The sequence below is a fragment of the Lissotriton vulgaris genome, chromosome 8, assembly GCF_964263255.1.
Source record: "Lissotriton vulgaris chromosome 8, aLisVul1.2, whole genome shotgun sequence".
Taxonomy (NCBI): Eukaryota; Metazoa; Chordata; class Amphibia; order Caudata; family Salamandridae; genus Lissotriton; species Lissotriton vulgaris.
In genome coordinates this window covers 1,225,897,666-1,225,918,518 of record NC_141696.1, presented here as the reverse complement: position 1 = coordinate 1,225,918,518, position 20,853 = coordinate 1,225,897,666, and the positions used below count along the sequence as shown (strand labels likewise).

Here is a 20,853-nt window from a genome sequence, read left to right as displayed (position 1 = left end):
ATCTACTTGTCCTCAATGACTGGTGGTACGGGGATAGGAGTGACCCGGCCTATGCCCTGGAGAGACATCTCATGGGTGATCGTACGCTCCACACCATTCTTTATTCGGCCCGTATACGCCGTGGGTTGCCGTCGGTAACTAAAGTGGTCTTTGCAGTGTGGCGGCAGTCTCTGCGCCGCATGGGTTGGTGGGGCAAATTAACGGCTGAAACGCCGCTGTGGCACAACGGTTTTCTCCCGGAACTGGCGGCCCTGGCCGGGTTCGAGGGTTGGGAGGCTATTGGAATTACACAACTGGGCCAGGTCGTGTCAGGCGCCACCCTCAAGTCCTTTGAGGAACTCCGTGTGGAGTTCCAGATGCCTCAGTCCCAGTTCTTCCGTTACCTACAGCTGAGGCATGCCCTCGCCCCGAGCATTGCCGGCCTCGACTCCCTGCCGGAGTTCAGCCCGATTGAGGCGAAAGTGTTTATGGGAGACTTGGGAGACAAGAAGGTCTCTAGGATCTATCAGTCCCTTGTTACTCACTGCTCATCCACTCTCAGCTCCCTTCGGGAGGCGTGGGAGGTAGACGTGGGCGCCTTGGATGAGGACGATTGGAGGGAGGCGCTGGAGTCCCCGCGCGGCACCGCTATTGCGGTTCGGCTCCGCCTGATACAATTCAAATACCTGCATCGTGCCTATTATACACGTGAACGACTGTGGAAGGCTGGTTTGATTGCGTCATCGGAGTGCCTGCGCTGTGGGGAAGTGCCTGGCTCCCTGCTGCATACGGTGTGGTCGTGTGGTCGCCTGGCTGGATTCTGGAGGGGCGTATGGAGTTGCCTGGCTGAGGTCCTGGGCTGGGATCTTCCTCGAACCCACCGGCTAGGCCTGCTGCACATCATGGAAGGGGTTGGGGGCAACATATATAAGCGTCACCTGTTGCTCCTGGGCCTGGTGGTTGCTAAGCGTGACCTGGCTCGGGCCTGGAAATCTGTGAGGGCCCCCCCCTTGTCTGCGTGGAAGGCTGGGCTGGACTACTTTATGGGTCTTGAAAAACCGGTCTTTGAGGCGCGGGGCTGCCCACGCAAACACTTCAAGATCTGGAAGCGGTGGGCCGACTACCGTGGCCTGTCCTTGGAACCCCCGGCGGAGCAGGAGGAGGACATTTGATCGCAGTGACTCTTCTGGCCCATATGGCAAAACCCTGGTTGCATTATACCTGCTTCCTCTATGTGAATCGTCTTTGTGTTGCTTCTGTACATGTGTGGCGGGGGGGGGGATGTTGGGTACGGGTGGGGGTGTAGTTGGGGTTGGGATGGGTTGTTAGGGCATTTTTAAAGCTGAGCTTCATTGACACTTGCTTCATGGAATACTATTACATTGATACTGTTGTGGGGATCTTGGTGTGTGAAGATACCACATTCTTGATACTCTTTTGCTCAATAAAATTGGTTGTGAAAAAAAACATTCACGTCTACCCCTATCTGGACGACTGGCTTATTCAAGCGAAGTCAGCCCAGCAGTGTGCCGACCGCGTGTACCAAACCATTCACCTTCTGCACGATCTGGGGTTCTCACTGAATTACCCAAAGTCCCATCTCCAGCCTGCTCACAAACGGCAGTATCTGGGTGTGACCATAAACACTCTGGTGGCTACAGCACAGCCGAATTCAGTGAGGATCAACAGCATTCAATCGCTGATCCAAGAATTCAGACCTCAATACTCGCTTCCAGCAAGAGTGTTCATGCAGTTGATAGGCATGATGGCCTCCTGCATCTCCATTGTTCCGCACGCGAGACTACATATGCGTCCGCTTCAGGAGTGCTTGGCACGTCAGTGGACGCAGGCTCACAACCAGTTGAAAGACCTAGTGTTGGTGAGCGGTCGGGCATACAACTCTCTGCATTGGTGGAATCCACGAAACCTTTGCAAGGGCCGACCGTTTCAAGAGCCTGTGCCACAGATTATCCTGACAACGGACGCTTCTCTCCAGGGATGGGGAGCGCATGTACTCCAATACACGGTGCAGGGACTATGGACGCAACAGCAAGGGAAGATGCACATCAATGTTCTGGAACTGATGGCGATCTTCATGGCCTTAAAGGCATTCAAAGTACATCTGTGCAACAAGGTCGTGTTGATCCGGATGGACAACATGACGGCCATGTACTACATTCAGAAGCAGGGAGGCATGCACTCTCCGCAGCTGTCTCATCTGGCTCAGAGCATGTGGAAGTGGGCCATTCAGAGGAACATTTTCCTCATGGCAGAGCATCTCCCAGGCAAAGACAATCAGATGGCGGACCTGCTCAGCAGGCACAGCCACCAAATGCACGAGTGGGAGATACATCCATCTGTACTCCAACCGTACTTCCAAAGGTGGGGTCATCCGGAGATAGACCTGTTCGCCACAAGGGAGAACGCAAAATGCCAAAGCTTCGCCGCCAGGTTCCCACACCCACAGTCGCAGGGCAATGCGATATGGATGAACTGGTCAGGCAAATTTGGGTACGATTTTCCCCCAGCACCTCTGATTCCGCTGGTGGCACGCAAACTCAGGCAGCACTCGATGACTCTCATCCTAGTTGCTCCAACTTGGGCTCGCCAATCATGTACACCACGTTTCTGGAACTGTCCGTGGTACCGCATCAAAGGCTACATCTCACACCCAGCCTTCTAACGCAGAGCCATGGCGACATTCAGCACCCAGATCCGCAACAGCTCAACCTGGCGATCTGGCTCCTGAAGTCCTAGAGTTTGGCTACCTCAACCTTCCTCCCAATTGCATGGACATCATTCGGGAGGCTAGGAGGACCACTACTAGAGCCTGCTATGCGGCGAAATGGAAGCGGTTTGTCATCTATTGTGCAAACTACAACATTGATCCGCTGGATGCTTCTATTCAGAACATCATCTGTTACCTGTTCCATCTATACAAGTGTAATCTGGCCTATACTTCCATTCGCATTCACCTGTCTGCGATGGCCGCATACCTGCCTCGCACCAGCACCCGCCAAATCGAACACCAGCAGCACCCACCTCAAGTGCATCCTGCTCAACACCCGCTCCGTCCACAGACACGCCATCGAACTCTGGAACCTTCTAGACGCCACAGCCCCTGACGTTGCCTTCCTCACGGAGACCTGGATGAACGCCTCTTCAGCTCCCGACATCGCCATCGCTATCCCAGAGGGCTACAAGATCGTCCGGAGGGACCGCAACGCCAACCAGATGGGAGGAGGCATCGCCATCATCCACCGGGACACCATCCGTCTCACGACCAGCACCGACAACACCCTGACCACCGCCGAACACCTGCATTTCCAGATCCACACCAACCCGAACACCACCCTCAGAGGCACCCTGATCTACCGACCCCCTGGACCACGCACACAATTCAGCGAGGACATCGCCGACTTCGTCAGCCCACATGCCCTCCCCTCCGCTGACTACATCCTCCTGGGGGACCTCAACTTCCATCTGGAGAACAAAAACGACCGCAACACCAGCTCCCTGCTCGACAACCTCGACAATCTTGGACTCAAGCAGCTGGTGTCCACCCCCACCCACCTCGCCGGACACACACTCGACGCAGTCTTCTCTTCCAGCACAGACATCGACTTCAGCCACGCCACAGAGCTTCAATGGACGGATCACAGCTGCGTCCACTTCACCTTCAAGAGAACGACGACCCACCACCACCAGCAACAGGCCGCCCGCAGAAGCTGGAACAAGATCACAGCAGACCAGCTCGCCACCTCCCTGAGCCAGCACCCTCCTGCCAGCTCTGCGAACCCCAGCCAGGCCGCCGACAACCTCACGAAGTGGATCAGCATCTGCGCGGACGAGCTCGCCCCGCTGAGAACCCCGCCCAGCAGACCCAGCAGCAAGAAAGCCCCATGGTTCACCGACGAACTCAAGAGCTCCAAGAAGAACTGCCGAGCTCTCGAGAAAGTCTGGAGAAGGGAACCTACACCGGACAACAGGACCTCCTTCAAGCTTGCCACCCGGAAACACCACCAGCTGATCCGCGCCGCCAAGAAAACAGCATTCAAGGACCGGTTGGACAACAACGCACACAACTGCAAGGAACTCTTCAACATCGTGAAAGAGCTTTCCAACCCCAGCGCAGGAAACAACGACATCACCCCATCGCAAGACCTCTGTAACTCCCTCGCTTCATACTTCCACAACAAGATCGCGGACATACACAACAGCTTCACCAACCAACCAACGCACACCATGACCGAACAACCACCCCCCACCACCACCCTCCACGCCTGGACCCCGATCAGCACCGAAGACACCATCCGCACGATGAACTCCATCCACTCCGGATCACCGACCGACCCCTGCCCTCACCACGTCTTCAACAAGGCCGACGCTGTCATCGCACCCCACCTGCGAGACATCATCAACACATCCTTCGACACCGCCACCTTCCCTGAGAGCTGGAAACACGCGGAACTCAGCGCTCTACTCAAGAAACCAACAGCGGACCCCACCGAACTCAAGAACTACCGCCCCATCTCGCTCCTCCCGTTTCCAGCCATAGTCATCGAGAAGACCGTCAACAAGCAGATGGCCGCCTTCCTCGAGACGAACGGATCCCTCGACCCCTCACAGTCCGGCTTCCGAGCCAATCACAGCACCGAGACCGCCCTCATCGCCGCCACCGATGACATCCGAGCCCTGATGGACAATGGAGAAACAGCGGCCCTCATCCTCCTAGACCTCTCCGCTGCATTCGACACGGTCTGCCACCGCACCCTAGTACAGCGCCTCAGCAACATCGGGATCCAGGACAAGGCGCTGGAATGGATCATCTCCTTCCTCGACGGAAGAACACAGAGAGTCCGCCTACCACCGTACAAGTCGGAGGCCTCCGAAGTCATCTGCGGCGTCCCTCAAGGCTCATCGCTGAGCCCCACCCTCTTCAACGTCTACATGAGCCCCCTCGCGGCCATCGTACGCAAACACAACCTCAGCATAATCTCCTACGCCGACGACACCCAGCTGATCCGCTCCCTGACCAACGACCCCACCTCCGCCAGAGCCAACCTGCACGAAGGGATGAAAGAGGTAGCCGAGTGGATGACGACCAGCCGCCTGAAATTGAACTCTGACAAGACGGAGGTCCTCATCCTGGGCTCTTCACCCTCCGCCTGGGACGACTCCTGGTGGCCTCCCGCCCTGGGCACCGCACCCAAACCGACAGACCATGCACGCAACCTGGGCTTCATCCTGGACTCCTCCCTCTCCATGACCAGGCAAGTCAACAACGTCTCCTCGGCGTGCTTCAACATCTTACGCATGCTACGGAAGATCTTCTGGTGGATCCCCACCGAGACCAGGAAGACGGTCACCCAGGCCCTCGTCACCAGCCGACTGGACTACGGCAACGCCCTCTACGCCGGTACCACCGCCAAGCTCCAAAAGAGACTCCAGCGGATCCAGAGCGCCTCAGCCAGACTCATCCTCGACATCCCACGAACCAGCCACATCACCGGACTTCTGAGAGACCTCCACTGGCTCCCCGTCAACAAAAGAATCACCTTCCGCCTCCTCACCCACGCACACAAAGCCCTACACGACCAAGGCCCGAGCTACCTCAACAGCCGGATCAACTTCTACGCTCCCAAACGCCACCTCCGATCTGCCAACCACGCCCTCGCCGCCGTCCCCCGCATCCGAAGAGCGACTACAGGAGGAAGGTCCTTCTCCTACCTGGCCGCCAAGACCTGGAACTCCCTCCCTCCCGACCTGCGCCTGACCCAAGACCACCTCTCCTTCAGGAAGAAGCTGAAGACCTGGCTGTTCGAGCAGTAGCGGCACCCCCCCCCCCCCCCCCCAGCGCCTTGAGACCCTTGATAGGTAGCGCGCCATATAAGTGTCACTGATTGATTGATTGATACCTCCAAAATAGACAGCACCTTTCACTTTTCAAGGTGCCTGCCTTCAAAGCATTTCTGGAAGGCCTCAAAAGAGTCATTCCGCCACGGACTCCACCAGCTCCTGAATGGAACCTCAATGTGGTTCTTACAAGACTGATGGGTCCTCCCTTTGAACCACTGCGAGATTCAGTTCTTGACATGGAAAGTGGCTTTCCTTGTAGCAATTACATCTCTACGGAGGGTTAGTGAACTGCAAGCCCTCACAATCCAAGAGCCTTTCTTCCAAGTTCATTCAAACAGGGTAGTGCTCCGCACTAACCCTAAATTTCTACCCAAGGTTGTGTCTCAGTTCCACATCAACCAAACCATTGAGTTGCCGGTGTTCTTTCAAAATCCTGAGTCATTGGCGGAGCGGATGCTCCACACCCTTGACGTTAAACGGGCCCTAATGTATTACATTGATAGGACCAAGGATTTTAGAAAGACTAAGCAGCTTTTTGTCGCCTTTGCGCCACATCACAAAGGTAACCCTATTTCCAAGGCTGGTATTGCTAGGTGGATCGTGAAATGTATTCAAATCTGCTATGCAAAGGCAAAGCGCACTCTTACCATTCCACCAAGAGCCCACCCCACCAGAAAGTTGGGGGCCTCTATGGCTTCCCTTGGAAACATTCCCTTAGAGGACATACGTAGAGCAGCCACATGGTCTACCACACACACATTTACTAAGCATTACTGCGTAGACGTGCACTCCAAACAGCAGGCAGCTGTAGGGCAGGCTGTTCTCAAGACACTTTTCCAAACTGCTGCAGCTGGCACGGGCGGCCGCCGCTAATGGAGGGACTGCTATGTATTCTATGCACAGATATGAATTCAGCAGCCCACATGCCTCGAACTGCAAATGCTACTTACCAGTATGCATCTATTCTTGGCATGTAGGGCTGCTGACATTCATATCGCCCGCCCTCCTCCCCGGCACCTGTAGCAGCTGCAGTATCCACATATATACTCATAGCATGGTCATCATTCACTGAGTTTCACTCCATCTTGGCCACAATGGCTAAAAACAATCTGGGGATGGAGTCAATGCCCATGCGCACTGTAGTCCAGGGGAGGAGCCACCTATCTCGTGATACTTCGAAGACTCTTCCAGGACAACAATGTGCAATCATCCGGACCCAACACTAGGCGGCGATCTATGCACAGATATGAATGTCAGCAGCCCTACATGCCAAGAACAGATGCATACTGGTAAGTAGCATTTGCATTATGAGGGACTTAGTGGCTCTTCCTGTCTCTACCCCGCTAATTCCTTTGCGGCTAGATCTAGGCAGGCAATCCTTTAAAGACCTAGTGCGGCTGTGCCCCCTACTGTTTTGGGTTCGGCTGCGAAGGACCAGGGAACTCGCCAACTATGCTGCCGTGCTGGACGAACTAATTTTGCTGGTCATCGATAATAGGATCAGGTGGTTGAGCAATGTGAGGCAGCTGGTGGTGCAATTGGGCCTGAGGGATGCGTGGGCGAGCCAAATGCCACCTCCTAAACCAGTGGTTAAGAAGATATACTGGGACTGGGTTCAGGCAGAGGCAACACGCAGTGGGGTTGGGGGTGTACTCACAGAGAGGTTCTTAGAGTTTAAATGGTCTAGGAAGTTGGAACCCTTCCTCGATCTCATAGCCAAGCCCCTGGACAGAGCCCTTTATTTAAAACTCAGGTATGGGACCCTGCCGGTGCACGAGTTCACCTCGGGGTGGTCTAACGCTGGTGGCTCTCCGCGCTCCTGCCCCGGGTGTGCGGCTCCAAAGGAGTCTGTGGCGCATTTACTTTTTGCCTGCCCTGCTTATAAAGTTGCTAGGAAGGTTTGGCTGAAACCAGTATGCATGGGGTTGGGTTTGAGGTGCCATAGAATGTCCCTACGAGTTCTCACCACTGACCCGTCTTCTTCTGCTATGGTATGCGGGGTGGCCAAATTTCTGAGCAGTGCATGGTTGACTCGTATTAGGAGGATGAAGCAACACTCTCCCCCGCCAAACTGCTAGCTGGCCCCTATTGGCTGGATGATATGGTGAGATCAGCACAGCTTTTTAAGTCATTCCAACCATTATGCAACAGTGTACTGATATGAATGTTTGGGGCTCATAAAAATTACCCAACTTACTGTATAAGGTGCAGGTTTTATCCTTTTTAACAAGGGAATTTTATTGTGTTAGGCTTTATCTAATGTTCTTTATTTCCCTTTCTTTTAACTCCAAGTAATGTATAATTGTATAAAATGTTCTTTTATGGTGATATTTTTTACATAATAAAGATTTATACTACTACTACTACTACTACTTCTATACAGCGAACTTGACCCGAAGGTATCAGAGCGCTTCACTGAGCACCAGTTATGTTACACAAGGACGCATTCATTTTTGTTAGGTACAGGGAGATTGACTAATTTGCCCAGAGTCACAGGATGTTGAGCATCGTTGCAGAGAGTAACCCGGTTCCCCAGATTTGAAGTCGACCACCCTAGCTGTTTTGCGTACATGCCTAATCACTATAAGGGGGTATATAGTCTGTCTAATAGTTTTACTTACAAGCTCTGAGTGGTTAGTAGCCCACCATCCAGTACTGCTTCTACGGAGACCTAAAACCTGTCTGAACAAGATATTCTCCCTTTTTGCTTCTCAGATGGTTACTTGTTAAGTAATGTGCTTCGATCGGTTGGTTTCGTATGAAGGTCGACCTTGGTTTGTTTTTATAGTAAGTGCTAGTGCTTCCTACTAAGAGTCCTAGCCTTCTTCTGCGAAACATTGTAAACGCCAAACAAATTAATAAAAAACATAAAAAGATATCAGTAGCATCTTTTATATAATCCCATCTTTTTCTGAACCATATTTACATAGTTTGTCTTGAAAACAGTAATAGTAGACACTTGCAAAATACTGAATTGTAGCTTAAAGGACCCATTTGGCGAATGGTGTCTCAATCATCGAACAGGAGCATACTAGAATGCTGTGATGGCTAGTGATTCAGGACTGGGTCAACAAAGCTAGATGGACTCTTTATTATGTAGGACCGTTTATTTTAATCCATCTTATTCAAATAAGACTCATAGCCATTGTTTAGCTTTACTTTTAAGGGTGCTACAGCCAATGAGCTTGCTACTGTTTCATCAAGCACACAAAAGGTGTTGGGGGAATTGCTTTCATTTTGTCTAACCACTGCCAATTCATTGGGGTAGCGTTCCATCCCATCGTTATTTTGCCCATCATGCCACCTTAGTTTGGACCCAGCCAAATGCAAATCAGTCTTCACCCTGTTTAGTCTGGACTGCCAGGCCAGTTCCTCCCTGAACTGGAACGCAAGCAAACCAAGAGCAGTTTCACCCTCAATGGGGCTCCTCAGTCGGTTTAGTATGGTTCCATGGGCAAATTGAGCAAGGGACCTACTTCTAAGGTGGCTTGGTGAGCAAAGGAACGATGGGCTGGAATGCTACCGTAAGCACTAGTCCGTGATTAGACTTATTACTAGCATTCCTCCTATCACCTTCTATGTGTTTTTATCACAATTTTAACCATTGCATTACCCTCTTTCCATTTCCAATAGTTTGGCTTAACTAGAGATTCCATGCTTTAATTCGTGAGCAGTGGGCCGTTTGACACGGTCATGATGCTAACCTATATAATCGCCCTCCCCTCTGAGGACTACATTCTATTGGGAGACCTCAACTTTCACCTGGAAAAGAACAACGACAGCAGCACCACCACCCTTCTGGACAATCTTGCCAACCTCTGACTCAAACAACTGGTCACTACCCCCACCCACATTGCTGGTCACACACTCGACCCTATCTTCACTTCCAGCAAACATGTCTCCTTCAGTCACACCACAGCTCTTCACTGGACTGACCACAGCTGCGTTCACTTCACATACAATAAGACCACAATCCACAACCATCCTCAACCCACCATGCGAAGAAACTGGAACAAAATCACCATCGACCAGATCTCCTCATCGCTTCTTCAAAACCCTCCTGTCCCGACCAAGCAGCCATTAACCTCACCCAATGGATATCCAACAGCGCCGACATCCTAGCACCGTTGAAAAAACGTCAAAGCAAACCAGGCAGCAAAAACGCCTCCTGGTTCAACGATGATCTTAAGAAATCGAAGAAACACTGTCGCTCCCTCGAGAAGGCCTGGAAAAAAGACCCAAACACCAGCACCAGGAACGCCTTCAAAAACGCCACCCGCATACACCACCAACTAATCCGGTCTGCCAAGAAACCCGCATTCAAAGACCGTCTAGATAACAACGCCCACAACAGCAAGGAATTATTCAACATCGTCAAAGAATTTACCAACCCATCAGCCAACTCCAACGACATCACTCCCTCTCAAGCCCTCTGCGACTCCCTAGCTTCCTTCTTCCACAACAAAATTGCAGACATCCACAACAGCTTCGACAACCAACCCGGAGACCAACCCATCCAACCTTCTACCGCACCCTCACCCCCCTTGAACATCCTCAATGACTGGAACCCCATCTCCACTGAGGACACCATCCGCCTGATGAACTCCATCCACTCAGGATCCCCAACTGACCCATGCCCTCACCACATTTTCAACAAAGCAGACTCCATCATAGCTCCACACCTCCGAGACGTCATCAACTGCTCCCTCTACTCCGCCACCTTCCCGGAAAGCTGGAAACATGCAGAACTCAGCGCCCTTCTGAAAAAACCCACAGCTGACCCCACCGAACTCAAAAACTACCGCCCCATCTCGCTTCTTCCATTCCCGGCCAAAGTCATCGAGAAAGCTGTCAACAACCAACTCGCCTCCTTCCTCGAAACCAACAAATCCCTTGACCCCTCACAGTCCGGCTTTCGAGCCAAACACAGCACTGAGACCGCCCTCATCGCAGCAACAGACGACATTCGAACTCTCCTGGACAATGGAGACACAGTCACCCTCATCCTCCTCGACCTCTCCGCAGCCTTCGACACAGTCTGCCATAGCACCCTTCTACAGCGCCTCAGAAACATCGGAATACAAGGAAAAGCACTGGAATGGATCACCTCGTTCCTCACCGGAAGAACCCAGAGAGTCCGCCTCCCACCATTCAAGTCAGAGGCCTCTGAAGTCATCTGCGGCGTGCCACAAGGATCGTCACTCAGCCCCACCCTCTTCAACGTATACATGAGCCCCCTTGCGGCCATCGCTCGCCAACACAATCTCAACATCATCTCCTACGCGGATGACACTCAACTGATCCTATCACTCACCAAAAACCCTAACACCGCCAAAACCAACTTACACGAAGGAATGAAAGAAGTAGCCGAGTGGATGAAGCACAGCCGTCTGAAACTGAACTCAGACAAAACAGAAGTCCTCATCCTAGGCACCTCCCCCTCCGCCTTGGATAACTCTTGGTGGCCAGAAGCCCTTGGAAAAGCACCCATCCCGACGGACCACGCTCGGAACCTGGGCGTCATCTTGGACTCCTCACTCTCGATGACCAGACAAGTCAACGCCGTTTCATCATCTTGCTTCAACATTCTTCGCATGCTCAAAAAAACATTTCGCTGGATCCCCACCGAAACTAGAAAAACGGTCACCCACGCACTGGTTACGAGCCGACTGGACTACGGAAACACACTATACGCCGGTACCACCGCAAAACTCCAGAAAAAACTGCAACGCATCCAGAACGCTTCAGCCAGGCTCATACTAGACATCCCGCGTAAAGAACACATCTCTGGTCACCTGAAAAACCTCCACTGGCTCCCCGTAAATAAGAGGATTACCTTCCGCCTCCTAACCCACGCACACAAAGCACTTTACGAACTTGGACCCGAATGCCTCAACACACGACTGTACTTCTACACCCCCTCTCGTCAGCTACGATCCTCCAACCAAGCCCTTGCCACTGTTCCTCGCATCAACAAAACCACCATGGGAGGTAGATCCTTCTCCTACCTGGCAGCTAAAACCTGGAACTCACTTCCCACTCACCTTCGCCTTACTCAGAACCACCTAGCATTCAGAAAACAACTTAAAACTTGGATATTCGACAAGTAATTTCCCACCCTTCTTCTAGCGCCTTGAGACCCTATGGGTATGTAGCGCGCTATATAAATCTCTTGACTTGACTTGACTATTGGAGCTTCTTGTCTGCTGACAGCGCATGGCTGTCGCTGAGAGGGGTCTTGTTTACAATAGAGGGCTTGGAGCCCGCCTATTCGCTAACCCTTCATTGGCTTGATTTTCACTCTTCTTTTCTGACTCCTAACTGGCCAGCTGAGTGCTCTTTGCCTTTAGAATCAGCTGCCCATTGCTCGCACTGCCCCTGGAACTATTTATGCTTTATTAGTGCCTGAGTGTATTTGTATCGTAGCGCTATACTGCCTGCTGAGCTGCGCTTTGATTAATAATCGATTGTGCATTGCTGCCTTTGATTTATTTGTGCCTGATTGTGCCGGTGACGCTTCCCTGTTAATACCGATTGTCCTGTGTGGCTTTTGGCCTGCTGCCATTTTGTTGTTTGTTGTTGTGCCTTCCCAGCCCGGCTCTCCACCCCGCTCCCGCCTCCCAGCTGCTCCTCCCTCGCTCCACCCCCCTCCACTATCCACTTATGACCGATGCTTTTGCGCGCAGCGTTCAGGCCCAGCGGACGCGCCCCATGCGCGCCGAAGGTGCGCTAAAGGTAAGCCCGTCTACGCCCGTCCGCGCCTGGACCGCGCCCAGCGCCAGACCCACTGGTCCCCGCAATACCCTCTCCGCCCGCTTAACGTACGGCGCCAAAACCCTCTCAGCCCTCAACCCCGGCCGACCACCAAACTGCTACCAAGCCGCCCCGGGACACACCGATGGATCCTTCACCTGCCACTCATGCAAGTTCAACTGCATCAGGACCCACACCAAATCCACTAACTCCAAACAGAGCTCCGACACTAACCACCTGAAATGCATCCTGCTCAACACCCGCTCAGTCCACAGACACGCCATTGACCTTTGGAACCTACTCGACACCACATCGCCGGACGTCGCCTTCCTTACAGAAACCTGAATGAACGCCTCATCTGCTCCCGACATCACCATTGCCATCCCGGACGGCTACAAGATCATCCGAAAGGACCGCACCAAACAAACAGGAGGAGGCATCGCCATCGTCCATAAGAACACCATCCGCATCACGACCAGTTCCGACGATAACCTCACTACCGCCGAACACCTTCACTTCCAGATCCACACCGACCCCAAGTCCACACTCAGAGGCACCCTCATCTACAGGCCACCAGGACCCCGCACACAATTCAGCGAAGACATAGCTGACTTCATCAGCCCACACGCCCTCCCCTCCGAGGACTACATTCTACTGGGAGACCTCAACTTCCACCTGGAAAAGAAAAACAACAGCAACACCATCACCCTTCTGGCCAACCTGGCCAACCTCGGACTCTAACAACTTGTTGATACCCCCACCCACTACGCCGGGCACACGCTCGACCCAATCTTCACCTCCAGCAAGCACATCTCCTTCAATCACACCACAGCTCTCCATTGGACGGACCACAGTTGCGTTCACTTCAACTACAAAAAGACCACGACCCACAACCACCCACAACCAATTCCCCGAAGAAACTGGAACAAAATTACCACCGACCAGCTCTTCACATCGCTTCACCAAAACCCTCCTGTCAAATCATCGGACCCAAACCAAGCAGCCACCAACCTCACACAATGGATCACCCACAGCGCCGACGTACTAGCACCCTTGAAAACCACCAAATCAAGCAAGGTAGCAAAAAAGCCCCCTGGTTCAACGATGACCTTAAGAAATCCAAGAAGTTCTGTCGCACCCTCGAGAAAGCCTGGAGAAAAAACCCAACCACTGACAACCTGGCCACCTTCAAGAACGCCACCCGCAAACACCACCAACTGATCCGATCCTCCAAGAAATCAGCATTCAAGGATCGACTTGACAACAACGCCCACAACAGCAAGGAACTATTCAACATCGTCAAAGAATTTACCAACCCCACCGCCAGCACCAACAACATCACTCCCTCCCAAGAACTCTGCGACTCCCTCGCCTCATTCTTCCACAACAAAATCGCCGACATACATAACCGCTTTGAAAACCAGTCCGTAGACCAGTCCACTCCACCCACCTCCGAACCAAAACCCCCCTCTTACAACCTCTATGCCTGGAACCCTATCACCACTGAAGGCACCATCCGCCTGATGAACTCCATCCACTCAGGATCACCAACCGACCCATGTTCCCACCACATTTTCAACAAAGCAGACTCCATTATCGCACCCCATCTCCGAGACATCCTCAACTGCTCCCTCAACTCCGCTACCTTCTCGGAAAGCTGGAAACACGCCGAACTCGGCGCCCTTCTGAAGAAACCCACAGCAGACCCTACTGAACTTAAGAACTACCGCCCCATCTCGCTCCTCCCATTCCCTGCCAAAGTCATTGAAAAAGCTGTCAACAGACAGCTCGCCGCCTTCCTCGAATCCAAAGAATCTCTCGACCCCTCAGTCCGGCTTCCGAGCCAAACACAGCACCGAAACCGCCCTCATCGCAGCAACAGACGACATTCGAACACTACTGGACAACGGAGAAACAGTTGCCCTCATCCTACTTGACCTCTCCGCAGCCTTCGACACAGTCTGTCATAACACCCTTATACAACGCCTCAGCAACGTCGGAATACAAGGAAAAGCACTGGACTGGATCATCTCGTTCCTCGCCGGAAAAACCCAGAGAGTCCGCCTCCTCGTTTTAGATCAGAGGCCACCAAAGTCATCTGCGGCGTACCACAAGGATCATCACTCAGTCCCACCCTCTTCAACGTGTACATGAGTCCCCTCGCATCCATTGCGCGCCAACACAACCTCAACATCATCTCCTACGCAGACGACACCCAGCTGATCCTCTCCCTCACCAAAGACCCAAACACCGCCAAAACCAACTTACGCGAAGGAATGAAAGAAGTAGCCGAATGGATGAAGAACAGCCGTCTAAAACTGAACTCGGACAAAACTGAAGTCCTCATCTTAGGCTCTTCCCCCTCTGCCTGGGACGACTCATGGTGGCCACCGGCCCTGGGAACCGCACCCATACCTACGGACCACGCACGTAACCTGGGCTTCATCCTGGACTCCTCCCTCTCTATGACCAGACAAGTCAACGCCGTCTCATCATCATGCTTCAACATCCTACGCATGCTCAAAAAAATCTTCCGTTGGATTCCCACCGAAACAAGAAAAACAGTCACCCACGCACTGGTCAAAGCCGACTGGATTACGGAAATACCCTTTACGCCGGAACCACTGCCAAACTACTGAAAAAACTCCAACGCATCCAAAACGCCTCAGCCAGACTCATACTCGACATCCCCCGCCAAGCTCACATTTCCGGTCACCTGAAAGACCTCCACTGGCTCCCCGTCAACAAGAGAATAATGTTCCGTCTCCTCACCCACGTACACAAAGCCCTCTACGACCTAGGACCCGAATGGCTCAACACGCGCCTGTCCTTTTACACCCCCACCCGCCAACTACGATCGTCCAATGAAGCCCTCGCCGCAATTCCGCGCATCCACAGATCCACCATGGGGGAAGATCCTTCTCCTAGTTAGCGGCCAAAACCTGGAATTCTCTCCCCACCCACCTCCGCCTTACACAGAACCACCTCTCCTTCAGAAAACCACTAAAAACCTGGATATTCGATAAGTAAAGTACCATCCTCCCTCAAGCGCCTTGAGACCCTCTGGGTGAGTAGTGCGCTAAACAAATACTGAACTTGTACTTGTACTTGGATATCCTGCCCCTTTCTGGTGTTACAGGGGACAAAGGAACAGTAGGAAAAGCCAAGAACCCGCTACTGGCGCTTAGAGGAATTCCTCCCTTGGCACCCTTGCCTTCCTCTCGATGATGATCGAGAGAAAGAAGACGACTGGCATTGTCGTTGGGAATATTGCGGCTGGTAAGATAGAGAAGGCTGCGAGTAGGTGGAACAGCGCTATTGCTGGTATCCGCCTCTGTATGATGAAAAACCTCTACCTCTCACTCCACAGAAAGGAACCTTGCTGTATTGTAGAGTCCCAAGGGACTCTGCAGTTTCCGTGTCTTTCTTTGTCTTCCAGCGCATCATCACTGTGCTTCTCAAAGAGTTCTTTACCATCAAAGAGAAGGTCCAGGATCTTGTTCTGGACTTCTGGCCGGAACCAAATGGCACGAAGCCAGCCTTGTCGTCGAAGGTCTGCTGCCCCTGCGAGAAAGCGGAAAGCTGTAGTGGCAATGTTCATTGCACAGTCAATTATTTCGGAAGATGTTCTTTCTCCCTCCTGTAGGATCTTTCTTGCTTCGACTTTAGCCTCTTCAAGCCCAGATATGGAGACAGATCACACCACATCTGGCGATCATACCGTCCAAGAATAGCCAAGGCATTGGCTGCTCTGACCAGGAGGCTGTACATGGAAGAGAACCTCTTTCCAGCATTATCCAACCCCCTTCCCTCTTTAGCAGGTGGAATGGTAAGAGGTGCCGCCGGCTTGTTAGATTTTATCTGGGCTGATTGTGAAATCACAGAATTCGGTTTCGGTTGGCTGACCAGACAAGCTGGGCGATCATCTGGAGCTTTGTCCTTCTCCAGACGAAGAAGCACTGGCATCACTTCATTAATTTTAGTCCCTCATCCCAGACATGGCCCACGATGTTGATAGAGCAAACATATTTCCTGCATAGTATCTTGAAGTCATATAAAAAACATTCTGACTGCACTGATGGAATGGGTAGGTCGAAATGCTTAGAAGCCCTCTCCATTAAATTGTGAAAACCTCCAATATCAGCTGGAGGAGTGTCCGCCGGTTCAGGTACGGGAGAGGTATGGTCCGGAATAATGTAGTCATCCTATTCCCTGTCCGGGATCGTCATAGTGCCTTGATCATCATCAGATGTGGCGTACTGGACTGTAACTACATGCTCCTGTGGCTCCGGGAGCTCCGGTACTGGAATTAGAGGAGGCTGAGGTGTAACCGGACGAGCAAGTGGAGTTGGAAGCACTTGCCCTGCTTCTTGGCCAGAGGACTGCGTTGAAAACATCTTCCTGTAGTCCGAAAGCATGAACTGCAGGTCTGTAATGAGGGAAGATGGCCTGCAAACCATGTCTTGTTGATAGTGATCCTGAGATCTGGATTGTGGAACATACTGTTGCTTCTCCATATAATACTCCTCCGAGTCCTGATATTTAACATGCAGCTGAGATGGGCTATCTGCATCACCGTAAGGACCCTCATTGTCCTCGGAAAACTCCTCTTCCAGAAGGTGAGCAGGGGTGTCATTTTCCTTGGAGAAGTCATTTCAGGAGTAATGCGACGTCTCCGTATAGAAATTGCCACATTTTGTATCATCAACGACGTCGTTGACGGAGCCGTTGGCGCTGATGTTTGAACAGTCGACGATGAAAGAGCCACCCTCGACGGGACTGTCGACTAGACAAGCGTCATTATCAGCCTGGAAGGTCTCGACGTAGACACCCTGGACACCATCACAGTAGTCATCCTCGTCGACGTTGAAATTGTGAAAGTAGATGTCGAGGACCGAATAAAAGGTACCTCTGTTTGTGTTGTCGTTGTTGAAGTTGTCTTCGACAAAGCCAATGGAGACTAGGAAACTCTCGTCGACGTGCCCGTTGCCGAAGCAGACGCCTGTAAGATTTTCGAAGCGGTCGTCAACGGTATTGATGTTGTAGTCGACGAGCGAATTTTTCTGTTGGCTTTCCCCTCATGAGGGACAGAAGCTGATTTTTTGAAGGTTTTTGGCTTCTCAGACACAAGGCCCTCCACGGCACCGGACCAGCATACCTGAACAGCCGACTCAAATTCCACGCACCCCAAAGGACCCTACGATCAGCCCAGCTTTCCTACGCCGTGGTCCCTCGCACCAGAAAGACCAGATCGGGAGGCCGCTCCTTCTCCTTCCTTGCGGCCAAAGCATGGAAACGCCCTTCCGCTCCACCTCAGACAGACATCGCTCCCCATCTTCGCAAGAAACCTCAAAACCTGGCTCTTTGACAGACCCCCTCCTTGATGGAATGGAACCTGCACCCCCCCCCCCCCCCTCCCCCCCCCACCCCTAGCGCCTTGAGACCCTTACAGGTGAGTAGTCGCGCTTTAACAAACTCCTGATTGATTGATAGAAGGCGGAGAAGAAGCAGAAGGCCCATGGCTTGCCTTCTTCACAGGTGCCACATCAACAGCAAGTCCTTCCCTCTCCTTTACACCTCGGTGAGGCGATTTGATGGGACTACGCATGTCAGACCTATCCGACGTCTTTTGTAAGGCTTTGAAAGGGGGTTCTGAAGAAGTAGAAGGTGAAGACCGACCCTTTTTTTGTGATCTCCTGGACGAAGTCGCTGATGAAGCATCATCACTGTCACTTGAAACAGGATCTTTTTGCGACTTTAATTTTTTAAGCCAAGTGAGCAGACGTCCCTCACGGTCCAGCAAGGTCTTAGTTGAATAGGTCCGTCAGCTCTTGCAGTCAGAAGCTTTATGGTCCGGATACAAACAGTAAATACAGTCTTTGTTTGTCCTCCACATAAAGTATTTTTTGAGCAGGTGGCACAAGCCTTGAAAAGAGCCTTCTTTTCACGGCCTCCTTGTCTGACGTGTGAAGAGTTGAGATGAAGAAAGTAGTTGTAGCTGAAGAAAAACTGAGCAGAGCTCAGTGGAGACTCCCTTGCACAATGTGCAGTAAGAAATCTGAGGCTCTCTCAGGAAGGGTCTATGGGTGAGGCTGTTATGAATAGCTGTTCGTTTTATTTGGTCTCTTTTACAAAAAGAGGTGGATATGATACAAAATGAGATGAGGCCGAGGCCTTTTTTCTTTTTTTGTACCTATTTTATTTACCGGGGACTCCCATCCCGACGAATGATACAAGCAATAGTAATTTATGAAAGATCCAATACTGGAGTAAATTGTTATTTCAGCACAATCCTTTTTAAACTGAAAATCTTCCTTCATTGGTTGAAATAGTTTTGGGCGTCAAAGGTCAATTTAAAAGTATCATTTAATATCATACAATAATGTGCGGATGATGTTCATGGACTAGTAGTCTGCTTTGCTTTGGCTATTTTGCTATTTGGAATGATGTTTAGGTACACTATAATCTTCAATGCAGTATGAATGAAGGGCCAAAGGCACATAGTTTGACAACCACTTTTTTTTGTTTAAGTGGAGAGTGAGAAAAGAAGCCATGATGGGACTTGCTCAAATCTATAAGAAATATTCCTTGCAAGCCGAAGCAGGAAAAGAAGCCGCAAAGCAAATTAACTGGATTAAGGACAAGCTCCTTCATATATATTACCAGAACAGTATTGATGACCGGTAAGTTAAAAGAAGGGATCTTTGCAAAGAATCTTTCTTAAATGTACTGTAAAGGCATTGATTTATGTTTGTATCATTTTAATTATTATTCTAATCTTTGATTGGTCCCTGCAGCTCGTGCTAAGGAAATGGATAATCTGTTAAAACAAATAAAAATTAATAGTGTCCTGTGACTACAGTTTCAATGCAACAGTAGTAGTCGTTTTACACACATCATGAATTTCATATTTTCAAGCACCTTTTGTTGACAGCTGGCTCTCTATATATTATACCAAAGTAAGGTATAGTGTGCAGAGAGGCCAGTGGATCCCCAGAGGTATAGCAGAGACTAAAGTAGATAATACCTTACTCTCTTTTGTGGTAGTGTGGTTGAGTGAAACAAAGTGTTCCCTTGAGCGTGACTGAATGAAATGTGCCAGAGGGTCAAGAAAAAAACAATTACAAAATACAAGTATATATAAAGAATTCTTACAATTTATTGAAAATACAAATATTAAAAAGAGTGGACCAAAAAGGAACCCACTCAACACAGGTAAAACAATAAAAAAAATTCCAATCAACATTCAATATTGGCCAGCAAGATTGAAACACAAAGACAGAAAGGACTGTAAGACATAGAATTTGTGCAATACTGGTTGTATATTCGGACTCTGTTTTGAACACCTAAGTTATATACACCATAATGCAGTATATCAACAAAGATGTTGAGATCATTAATTCGACTGGGTGAAGCGTTGACGCGTTTCGGTGGTTATCCAAAGTTTTGTCCACCTTTATCAAGACACAGTTTGATTTCTGTCGGGGTATAGGGGTCAATTTAATTACCCTTAGAGTCCGTATTTGAAGGTTGTTATAGATTTCTATGTTATTCCATATCTGTGTACGAATTATTAAAACCGCATATGTAGATCAGGCTACCGATAGAATGCTCCTGATGATATGCGCTCTTGGGCGTAGAGTATGGACAGTCCGGAATTATTGTGCCCAATGATGTGCTACTGCTTTTCTTTATAATATTAAAAATATTAAAAACCCAGAGGCGCCTAAGTCTTGTCCTTGCAGTGTGAAGTTGCGTTTTGCTAATCTTCCACAAAGGACTGCTCGCTTCTCTGGTTACGTTTAATCTTTGAATTGCAGAACCAGAGGCGCTTACGTCATGTCCTCGTGTTTTGGGATTCTTTTCCTGGTGTATCACGGAGGACTGCTTGCTTCTCTGGTTCCTCTGGCTGAGCACTCAGGCTTATAAGAGGTTAGTGGTAAGCATTTGTTATACACACTCGGGCAAGACATTATGTCACACACTCAAAAGGCTGAATCCAGACCAACTGTTGGTATAAAAAGTTATTACATTGTTTTATTTCTAAACCAAGATTTACTTGGTAGCAGTCAAGTTAATCTTTTCATATAATGTTACTTTTCAAAATACAGTGAGCACTGGTTTTGAAGGAACATTCAGATTACTTTAGCAGTTGAGAAAATGGTTTGTAAGCTGTTAAAAAAAACCACTTGAAATTACTTTCAGATTACTTTGTAGTTACTTTTCTAGTTTGGCATGAAACAAGCTACTAACACAGTATAT

At 50.6% G+C, this 20,853-nt stretch overlaps 1 protein-coding gene across 3 annotated transcripts in view; it reads left to right on the top strand.

Moving 5' to 3' along the window:
- Positions 1-20,853, top strand: part of PDS5B (PDS5 cohesin associated factor B) — a 772,490-nt gene that overhangs the window by 267,698 nt on the left and 483,939 nt on the right. For all 3 annotated transcript variants that reach the window (XM_086935125.1, XM_086935124.1, XM_086935126.1), the window contains exon 12: positions 19,123-19,274. In XM_086935125.1, coding sequence (XP_086791251.1) covers positions 19,123-19,274 — 152 coding nt within the window. The remainder of the gene's footprint in view (positions 1-19,122; positions 19,275-20,853) is intronic.